The sequence below is a fragment of the Salvelinus alpinus genome, chromosome 28, assembly GCF_045679555.1.
Source record: "Salvelinus alpinus chromosome 28, SLU_Salpinus.1, whole genome shotgun sequence".
In the NCBI taxonomy this organism is placed as follows: Eukaryota; Metazoa; Chordata; class Actinopteri; order Salmoniformes; family Salmonidae; genus Salvelinus; species Salvelinus alpinus.
Genome location: NC_092113.1, coordinates 41455972 through 41467457, shown reverse-complemented (window position 1 = coordinate 41467457; position 11486 = coordinate 41455972). Strand labels below are relative to the sequence as shown.

Here is an 11486-nt window from a genome sequence, read left to right as displayed (position 1 = left end):
GTCTAGTCCAATTAGGTACATGAATTAAACAAATTAAAAAGCCCCCCCCAGAGCCTGGTTCCTCTCCAGGTTTCTTTCCTAGGTTCCTGCCTTTCTAGGGTGTTTTTCCTAGCCACCATGCTTCTACATTTGCATTGCTTGCTGTTTGGGGTTTTACGCTGAGTTTCTGTACAGCACTTTGTGACATTGGCTGATAAAATAAAGAGCTTTATAAATACATTTGATTGATAGAGTTACTGTAGCTACACAGTCTGTAAATCTCGTTATCTGTGCTAACATGTTACTGTAGCTTAATACACTGATTTTACTTGTTAGATATTTCGATCGATGATGATGATCAATGAAAACAGCAGACAACAAAACATCGTATCGACTTTAGAAAAGAAAGATCGCGAAAATGACCTGAGAGGAAATATATTTTTCCATTGACCTCTTCTAGCGTTTAAAGGTCCCGCAATAGATCTATCCTCATTCGTCAATTCTTGGTTACATCTTGGTTGCACTGGCGTCTCGGATTGGTTGGCGAGTGCAATTCTTGGTTGGAGACGGCGATCTGATTGGTTGTCACAACCATACATTTCTTCGATTCACGTTTGTTAGGTGGGCGGCGCCTTCGTTTTTAGACAGTTACCTGTATAATGTGGATGCTTCTGAAACTTCTCGTATATCCCTTGAGGTCTGGTGATAAAAAGTGTTGTTCCCTGACCGGGAATCGAACCCGGGCCGCGGCGGTGAGAGCGCCGAATCCTAACCACTAGACCACCAGGGAAACTGAAGGGCTACGTAGTTGTAATTGTTCATAACTGTTGATAGCTATACTGAACAACAATATAAACGCAACATGTAACAATTTCAAAGTTTTTACAGAGTTACATTTCATAGAAGGATAGAAGGATATCAGTCAATTTAAATGGATTACACATGACTGGGCAGTTGCGTAGCCACTTGGGAGCTAGGTCATAGGCCCACCCACTTGGGAGCCAGGCCCAGCCAATCAGAATGAGTTTCCCCCCACAAAAGGGCATTATTATAGAGCGATTATAGAGTCACTTTAACTCTACGTACATGTACATATTACCTCAACTACCTAGACTAACCGGTGCCCCCCGCACATTGACTCTGTACCGGTACCCCCTGTATATAGCCTCGCTATTGTTATTTTACTGCTGCTGTTTAATTATTTGTTTCTTTTATTTTAAATGTTTTACTTATTTATTTTTTACTTAGCACTTATTTTTCTTAAAACTGCATGGATCCTACCCTTTTCCCCCCCAATTTTCGCCTAAAATAACATACCCAAATCTAACTACCTGTAGCTCAGGACCTGAAGCAAGTATTCTTGTTACCATTTGAAAGGAAACACTTTGAAGTTTGCGGAAATGTGAAATGAATGTAGAAGAATATAACGCATTAGATCTGGTAAAAAATAATACAAAGAAAAAAACATTAATAATTTTGTCTTTTTTTTGTACCGTCATCTTTAAAATGCAAGAGAAGGGCCATAATATATTATTCCAGGTCAGGCGGAATATAGTGTATGTGCAAAGTTTTAGACTGATCCAATGAACCATTGCATATATGTTGAAAATGTTGTATCAAGACTGCCCAAATGTGCCTAATTGGTTTATTAATAAATGTTCAAGTTCATAATTGTGCACTCTCCTCAAACAATGGCATGGTATTATTTCACTGTAATAGCTACTGTAAATTGGACAGTGCAGTTTGATTGACAAGAATTTAAGCTTTCTGCTCATATCAGATATGTCTATGTCTTGGAAAATGTTCATGTTACTTACAACCTCATGCTAATCACATTAGCCTACGTTAGCTCAACTGTCCCGTGGGGGGACACCGATCCTGTAGACGTTAAGGGCTTGTAAGTAAGCATTTCACTGTAAGGTCTACTACGCCTGTTGTATTCGGGCGCATGTGACAAATAAAATTTGATTTGATTATTGCAGATGGATAGTCTCAGATGATCCCGCAGGTGAAGAAACTGTATGTGGAGGTCCTGGGCTGGCGTGGTTACACGTGGTCTGCGGATGTGAGACCGGTACTGACAAATTCTCTAAAACAATGTTGGACGCAGCATACCGTAGAGAAATGAACATTCAATTCTCTTGCAACAGCTCTGTTGGACATTCCTGCAGTCAGCATGCCAATTCCACACTCTCTCAACTTAAGACATCTGTGGCATTGTGCTGTGTGACAAAACTGCAAATGTTAGAGGCCTTTTATTGTCCCCAGCACAAGGTCCACCTGTGTAATAATCATGCTGTTTAATCAGCCTCTTGATACGCCACACCTGTCAAGTGGTTAGATTATCTTGGCAAAGGAGAAATGTTCAATTGACAGGGATGTAAATAAATTTGTGCTCACAATTTGAGGGAAATAAGCTTTTTGTGCATGTGAAACATTTCTGGGATATTTTATTTCAGCTCATAAAACATGTGACCAACACTTTACATGTTGTGTTTATATTTTTGTTCAGTATAGTTATATATATATATTTTTTTAAATACTTTCGTCCTAGAGAATGCTTTATGGCGTTGGCAATATAAACATATGTATCCCATGCCAATAAAGCCCTTAAATTGAATTTAAAATTGTATTGTATTTCCTGTTTTTTTCCCCAGAGGAAACAACTCAGCCAACGTTACCTAAGATCAAGCCCCGCCTAGTCTCTTCAGCGATTGTCGTCGCATCGTAGTATAAAAAGGACTCACCACCCTTCATTCAGGCAAGACATTTACTGCAGACATATCGTTGTAGGGTTTTTATTTACCCAAAACGTATTTTCAAATGGGCCCCGTCGCCTAGCGTTTACTCTCCTAAGCCTCGCCTATTGAGTTGGGTGCTGTTAAACGTCAGCACGGCTGGTTAACAAAAAGGTGAGATTTGCTTAAAAACGGCTGTTTGATGAGACTAAAACGATGCTAGCTACTATAATGCTAGAAAAAAAAGATGCCCGGTTGTTGCTTGTTTTTGGACGTTTGTATATGGCAACGTCACTAAGTCATCCTGATTTCAGCCTTCTAGACTATTTTTATTTTCTTCTGTAGCTAATTTGTTTGTTGCTACGCTCAATTTTCATGTGTGCTAATACTGCCAGGCAAAATCATATATAATAATATAACGAATTCCATGGACAGATCAAAGGTTTAGCTAGTTAACGTTAGTCGAGCTAGCTTTGTTTTCTTCAGCATACACAGACCACCAAATTTTATGTTCTGTTGTTTAAAACCAGTGTTCGTCGTTTTTTCACCCAAATTCCCAAGAATGAGAACATTGTCATTGTTAGCCAAACGGCTAGCAAAACATAGTTAGGCGCCTAGTTATCTAATGTAACGTAGTTATCTAACGTAACGTTTGATCTACAGTAGCAAGCTACCTTTTTTGGTAACGTTATGTACCGCAGCGAATGACTGCTGTTTGAAATCATGGGATTGATGTAGGTCGGATGGCCCTGAATTCCCTGGGTTAAGCACCCCGACGTGAGGGGTACATTTTCATATGGGAAATATTTAAAGTAGTGTATTTTGTGTTCGGTAGTAACGTTATTGGATGCCTAAAAGTCACAGACCAGATGTGTAGGCAGGCTACCACTAACATTGAGGCAGCATTGCGTAAATATTTTATTTCACTAAGTCAGTTAAGAACAAATTATTATTTTACAATGATAGCTAAGTGTGAAGTAACCGTTTACTATTTGGCTTATTACTTACTGTTTGTACTTAGCCACCCATGTATTCTGAAGAGCTGAGTAGGAGCAATATCGTTACAAAAACCTGTGCAGTAATGTCTTGTCTTGATTTCATTATTTTTAATTTTATATATTTAATTAGGTTATTGAATTTAATGTCTTTCAGTTGTAATGCACAAGTTGAATGATTGTATTGATACATTCAACTTGTAGTTAATTACTTGACTGACTGAATATTCCATTCTGCAAATTCTTAATTAAACGCAATTCATATATTCAGATGTTGCATTTGTTTCATGTTTACAAACCATTTTAAATTAATCAATGTTTCATATATTTACATTCTCCGATGCATTCAGTTTTAAAATGCAGACTCCAGTTCACCAGTGACGTTCTTACACTTTGCCTACCGGGAAAGTTTGAGAACAGAGAATCAAAACGCTTTGGCTATAAACTGTTATGACCCAATTCTTGTAAGTTAAGACTGGAACATGGATGTGCTTCCTGTAACCCCTCTGTTGTGCTCATAAGCCGCCTTAGAAGGGAGTGTCCCGCAATTATTATTTTTTCTTCCAGTTTTGGCACCCATAATAGTTGAATAGCCCTTCTGAGGAACACTTTATCACTCCCTATTTTAATGTTGCTCTTGTGACATAACTGGGTTTGAACCAGGTCTCCGACATGTCACGACTGTTAGCACACTTGGCTAAAGCCCATAGGGATGAGTTCAGGAAGCTAACAAGTCTTAGTCTCCAGGAAGGTTTACTCATCAAGGGTGTGGTTCAACGAAGATACGTTTCACCTCCTATGACCTCTTACACAGATCACAGTACCGATATAACTGACTGTGTCTGAAACCAGGTGTACTGCACAACACATTCTGTGGCAAGCGGGAGGGGTCTGTGCACCCCACTTAATGAGTGGAGGGGGGGGATTGTGATCAATACATGTGATTACCAGACTGACTACAGCATGTAGGTAACATTCGTGTAAGCTTGCGGGAGCCGTCCGCTCGCGAGGCTAAGACGTGTTCGTTTGACTGATGGGGTTCTAACCCAGGTCTCTTGTGTACCAGCCAATGCAACTTTTCAGGGCTCCGTTAAGTTATTATATGAGCGTGGTCACCGACACAACTTGTTACACCCCCCCCCCCCCCCCCTTGACCTCCTTGAAAAGACCCATCCAAGACAAAGGACCAATGAGGCTTTAGCTCAACAGGCTAAATGAATCTGAATGCATCATCAAACTAAATATTGAATTTAAATATTCAGCTTAAAATCATAAAATGCGACTTCATTTTTATGAATATAATGAGTCAATTTCAACATTTACATATTAAAAAAATTATTATAAAAAATCCTAATGCAATATTATGGTATTCAAATACAATTTGTTGGCACAGAAATCGTTCCATAGTCTATGTACCAATGTGTCTGACTCAAACCTCCTTTCTTCCAGGGTTTCTAACGCATGATTCAACAAGTTCGTAAGAATGGCAGCGATCAACGCAGGCGGTTCTCTTGTGGCAACCCATGACTACTACCGAAGTGAGTAGCTCTCGGCCGGGTCATGTCTTTACAAACTAAGCCCTCAGGCGCTAAATCAATCAAGCTCTTTTTTTTTCTTCGTCTTCAGAAAGATTGAATCAGTTATGATTTCACTTCAGCCTTCAACAGTAGTGTGTTCTCAAGCACTCTCATATCCTCTGAATTTAGCACAAACAGTTCTGGGACTGTTAGGCTATCTTGCCAACAGTTATGTCAATGTCACACCAAACATGACAAGGAGTTGACCAGACCGCACAAACAGATCTGTGACTCATGCTAGTCGTCTCTCTTGCCTGTACCTTGTGTCAGGGTTTCCCAAATTCGGTCCTCACATTTAGTTTTTTTGCCCTGGCACTACAGCTGATTCAGATAATCAAAGGTGGATGAGTTGTTAAACTGAATTAGCTGTGTAGTTCTAGGGAAAATACCAAAACGTGGCCCCACGAACGAGTTTGGGGAAACCCTGCCTTATTTGACGGACAGAAGTGGTTTCTCTTGTATTAGGTAGAGGTGGGGGGGGGGCTTGTGAGGTGACTAACTTGTTTTGCCCTGTCTAACCCTAGACTATGACAGAGTGTATTCTCTTGAGACAGCAGTATGAACTTGTTGGGATCTCACCTCTTGGTCATGAATGGGTTGCATTCTATTGTCCTATCCTGACACGGTGATGGGATTATGGATGAATTCTGTGATAATATCCTGGGAAAGAGCTTGTGAGGGTGTTTGTATTTTATAGCGTTGTCCTCTCTCTTAACCTTCACGATGGGTTTTTTTCAGGGCGCATCGGCTCCACCTCCAGCAGCAGCTCCTGTGGCAGTTCAGAGTACAGTGGGGAGGTCATTCCACACCATCCAGGTACACAAAGCATATGGGCGACGGTGGGAAATGTGTCTGATGGGGGGGGGGGGGGGCACTGGTGGCATTGTATGAAGAGACGGAGAAACCCAACAATGCACTTGATTTAAATCAAGTGCATTGTTGGGTTTCTCCGTCTCTTCATACAATGCCACCAGTGGCCCCCCCCTCCCCCCATGTTCAGGGGAGGTGCTATTTGAGTGTCTTGCCTGGCTGCGTCACTACCTGGTACGGCAACTGCTTGGCATCTGACCTCAAGGCGCTACAGATGGTAGTGAACTCGGCCCAGTAAATCATGGGGGGGGCCGAGCTCCCTGCCATCCATGACCTTTATACCAGGCGCTGTCAGAGGAAGGACCTGCGCTACACAGCTGATTCAAATGACCAACTCGTCAAGCTTTTATTTTTAATCAGCTGTAGTGCTGATTAGGACTGACCTTGGGGAACCCTGAGCCAGTGAACAGATTGCTGATTTGCCGTACAGCTATACGATCAGGTGCAAATGTCAAATTTTAGTGCAGGAGTTTTGCCATAAGAAATATGCTGCACCAAATTTATTTATTTTAAATCAATAATATACAGTTTACTTTGCAAGCTCACCAGCAATGAGGCATGAAGCAACAATTTACTAGCATAGGCCTACTGGTCTTTTGGTATGTTAAAATTGCTTGACATTTTATAATTTACTTACGAAGCTTGCGTTTAGGAATTTGTTCAAATAAATGATTACAGTGGTAAGGACGTGACCTAAGCTTCTACACCTGTGTTGCTGGGTTTTCTGTACGGCACTTTGTGACATCAGCTGATGTAAGAAGGGCTTTATAAATACATTCGATTGATAATTCATCTCAAATCTCGACAGTGAAGAGCACGTTGTTCTCTTATTTAAATGTTTGCTGTTGCTTTAAATGTGTTTTATAGGAACTCATACATTCCATCTTATCCTACAATAATTGCTAGCGTATCATCTTCCCTACACCGTTTACTGCAACCGCTTAGGCAGTTCTGTTTCGTAAGATGTTCATTTAGCCTACTGTTTTCTTACCCTCTGAATGGGCGCAATGAATATTGTGCAAATGAACGTTCACAAGACTCATGAGGTAGAACAGTCCTCATTGAACTGTAATGGTGTCTTGTGTACAGTTGGCTATGTGATTATGAAGTCAAACGCACATTTTCATGGGGTGACGGGCTGGAGAAATCACAGCGCAAAGTAGTTACACAGCCAACCGTGGGGGGGGGGGGGGGGGGGGATGGAGTTGAACAATGATTGTCCTCTTACAACCTCAACTGCAACAGTTCATGATTTGTCACCTACAATGGAGCCTAGCCCTTAAGCCTGGTGATGCGCGGTGACATAAGGTTGCCTTGCTGTGAGTGGACTCGGACGATGCGCCGGCTCAGTCTAGGGTGACCACATGTCCCGGGTTGTGTGGGACAGTCCTACATTCTAACACCACTGAAGCTACTGGTGATGTTTGACGATAGGCCTATGTTTAACAATCATAGTTCTCAAATCCTTTCGGGCTAAACTTGGAGGAGATTTTGGCCTAACTACTGCAGAATGTGTGCTTCTGAAGAGCTACAAATATTCGGCTGGAAGGTAATTTCGTTAAACTTGTGAGGCTCTCATTGCTCATTAGAAGTGATGTTTGATTTGATACTGGAGCTAAGCAGTTTACTTCGAATCGGTGGGCTAATGCCGGTTTCACTTTATCAGAAGCACCTGATCAATGCTGTCTGATGCTTTTCTTCTCTTTAAACAACCACCTGTTTGGTAGACAGAAGCTGTGGGGTGTGGGACGTCATCTATAATTTAGCTGCTCTAAATTCTTTTTACCAGCAGGTGTCACTAGTGTACACTGATCAAAGCCTCGAGCGATGAAACTATTTTCGACAATTGGATGGAAAACTCGTAATTTTTTTGCATCCCTTTTTCGGTATCCGTAACTAACATTCCCTGAGACCAAACGAATGTGTCCTCGGCCAAATATTCTGACTTTCACAACGGCCACATGTGGTCTCGTTTCGGCATCAATTCGTGCTGCCGTTGTGTTCCGCGGAGCATCGCTTGACAGCTTCTCAATGGCGCTTGTTTAGTTATGTTGGATCAAAGCTGAATCTCTTGGAAATTCTTTTTATTTTAAACCTTTTTAACTAATGATTTAGTATTCTATATAACACAACCAACTGTAATAGCATGTTACTGTTACACCAAAAACACATTTTTCATTTTATAAAGGATGGTTTGCTGAATAGTCCCAAATATGACTCAACAGTACACACCACTAGGCAGAATGCTGTGATTTGAAACAAAATACAGGAAGGCTATATAGTTTAACAATCTGCCCACAAAAAAAAAAGTAATTCAAGAACTAAATGCATATTCCCATGAAACAGAAATCAAATGATTGGCATGCAGACAGTTTGGACATTTCACTGGTAAAATGTGAAGAATTATCATTGACGATGCCAACGCTTATTTTTGAAATTTGGTATGAGTAACTTGGTGTTTGAGGGTATTAAAATTTGAAAGTTTTCTTAAGTGAGACAATTGAAATTTGAGGCATAAATTCGATAATGATTGATGGGGGGGGGGCATTAAAAAATGTAATTAAAAAAAGTTTATTCATGTAGGCTACATTGTCCCGCAAAATCATCCTGTTGCACATTTGGATATTTTTAAATGTGGTCACCCTAGCTCAGTCAGTAGACTTGTAATCTATTAACCAACATAGTGAACTGCAATTTTTTTTTTTTTAATGTGACATGGCACTTTGAACAATGACCTGTTGAACCCTGGGAACAATTTACTGCACATTCAGTCATTACTCCAGCGTTCTTGGTCTGTGCAGTAAACCGTCTTATATATTGAGGCCTTTTCGTAGTTTTTGACTTTGTCCTAATCTGTTCCTAGGTCTACCAAAACAAGACTCTGGACATTGGTGGTCCAGCTTCTTCTTTGGGAAGCAGAACCAGCCAGGAATGACCACTCTGACTGAGGAGGCCCAGCAGAAGTAAGTAGACTAGGGGAGAAATGTGGTGTATGAACTGGCTGTCATGGAGAGAAACGGGCTGACCAGCAACTGGCTATCATAGTGGGAACGAACAAGCTGCCCAACGTCACTCTAAATGCAGTAAGGATGCGGTCTGTCACCTCATTTGACTATCCCAAAGAACCAGCTCTTTTATAAAGTGTTGCAAAACTTTTTCAACGGTCGTACAGGGTGAACTCTCTGTAGCAGGCATGTCCAAACCCTTATTAGGGCGCGTGTCTTGCTTCCTGACTACTACCTCCCTACAACAGACATGCCTTTCTGGCACAGAGTCAGAAGTAATCAAAGCATTTCGTTTTGTAACACTAAACAATTTGCACCCTGTTGAATACAACCCTGTTTTTTTTTTTCTATCTCTCAACCTCTTTCCCCCTCTTTTCCAGGGTGACGGCCATGACTTTGACCAACGGCCAGGTGACCTGCGTTGCCAGGGAGATGGTGATGAAGAGGCAGGTTAGCGACCCCGTGAGGTCTGAGCCGGCGAGTCCACCCCCCTCCTGAGGCAAGAAGGGACCAACGCTAGGAGACGGGAGGCTGCTTCCCCGTCCCCTAAACCCTTTTGATTTTCTTCCATCCTTCACACTACATAGAAAGTATGACGCAATGTATCAGGCATACAATGTAGTATTCTAGCGTAGGTATTGGAACAGAACCCCCTCTTCCCTTTAACCCTAAACTATGAATGCATCCTATTCCCTATTTAGTGCACTACTTTCGACCCAAGACCCATTGGGTTATGGTCAAAAGTAGTTCATTATATCGGGTGCTGTTTAGGATGTAGAAATGTTCCCAACATCCACGTTAGCAAACTACATAGAATGAATGTCTGTCACTTTGCTTCACGCTAAGCATTATGGGTATTGGAACAATTATTTGTTTGTCTTAGGACAGGCTGCCAATTAACTTTCTATTTTTTTTGTATCCTGTTTTCTATGACTAAAAATAAAAAGAGAACAAACTATATATGTTTGACTTTTGTACTTGGTACACACATTCAACTCCTGTTATCTTGTCCATTTGACTTCCAGATGTCAAGCAGCTTGACTCTGGACTTTGTTTCTTTCAATGGAATTTATCGCTTTGAAATACTGGAAACCGTCTCTATGACAAGCACAGCGTCAACTTTAACTTGGCACTCAATGGCCTACTCTTTCCTGCTGAAATACTGACCAGGCTGTCACTATGCATGCAGTCTGCTACCGTTTCTGTGACAAGTTGTGGATCTGAAATACAAAAAAAACGGATATTCTTCTAGGTACAGAGTAAACACACAAAATAGTGACTCGCAGTCCATTTCTGCCGTTCTGCAGCATGTTTGGACGTTACCTTAAGTAACCTGACGTCCTAAGACCGTACAGCCAATTGCTATGTGAGACTTCACCACTGAGAACTGTGCCTTTTTCGGTGAGGTGACTGCGTATGTGAAATGGCTAGCTAGTTAGCGGGTACGCGCTAATAGCGTTTCAATCAGTTACGTCACTTGCTCTGAAACCTAGAAGTAGTGGTTCCCCTTGCTCTGCAAGGGCCGCGGCTTTTGTGGAGCGATGGGTAACGATGCTTCGTGGGTGACTGTGTGCAGAGGGTCCCTGGTTCACGCCCGGGTATGGGCACGCACTAAAGTTATACTGTTACATTGATGCCGCAATGTAACAGTATAACTTTAGACCGTCCCCTCGCCCCGACACGTAGAGCACAACATTTGTAATGGGCAGTGCAAAGTGCATCAATCTTCCACCTGAGGATTGGTCTTTTTTTTTCTTCTTCCCAGCCATCTATTTCCTGTGTTTGCGGGGTGCAAAATCCACTTGTCATTGATGTCTCGCTGGATTGATTGCTTTTATTATACTCGTGACTTTCATACTCTTGCTTGTCCCCCCCACCCCACCCACACCGTTAATGGTACTCCTGCGGAAATATTTAATTACCTGTCAAACACTGTTAATGGCAGAAATGGGATACATTGTCTTTCCGTTGCATCTATAAAAACGCAGAAGCGTCGTTGAATTAAATGCACAATCTCTACTCTTGCATCGCAGAACTATAGATTTTTTTTTTTTAGCAGATCTTGGCGGGGTGAACACCCCCCCCCCCCAAGTGTTTTTTTAATGCATGCCAGCAAAGCCACTAAACAATACATTAATTGCACTATAACGTTTCCCACAAACTGTTAGGGCCTACATAAAGCTGTCCCAACAGCACAGCTTTCCTTTCAGCTTCGTGGAGTGAATCCTCACCTGGCGATCAGCGGAGCCTTGTCTGGCAGCAAAACAGTTTATTCAGCCTCGTTTACTGCCTTATCAGCTTTGTTTTTAATATGTCAGACTT

The 11486-nt window shown here is 41.7% G+C and overlaps 1 protein-coding gene and 1 non-coding gene across 2 annotated transcripts; one reads left to right on the top strand and one right to left on the bottom strand.

The window, feature by feature from the left end:
- Positions 1 to 697: 697 nt before the first annotated feature.
- On the bottom strand, positions 698 to 769 carry trnae-cuc (transfer RNA glutamic acid (anticodon CUC)). Its single transcript has one exon. It is a non-coding gene; the product is annotated as a tRNA-Glu (tRNA).
- A 1867-nt stretch (positions 770 to 2636) lies between these two features.
- On the top strand, positions 2637 to 10124 carry LOC139557895 (pancreatic progenitor cell differentiation and proliferation factor B-like). Its single transcript, XM_071373202.1, has 5 exons — positions 2637 to 2891; positions 5162 to 5250; positions 6028 to 6105; positions 9023 to 9122; positions 9545 to 10124. The coding sequence occupies exons 2-5, from the start codon at positions 5196 to 5198 to the stop codon at positions 9660 to 9662; spliced, it is 351 nt and encodes a 116-aa protein (XP_071229303.1). The 5' UTR covers positions 2637 to 2891; positions 5162 to 5195; the 3' UTR covers positions 9663 to 10124.
- Positions 10125 to 11486: the final 1362 nt, after the last annotated feature.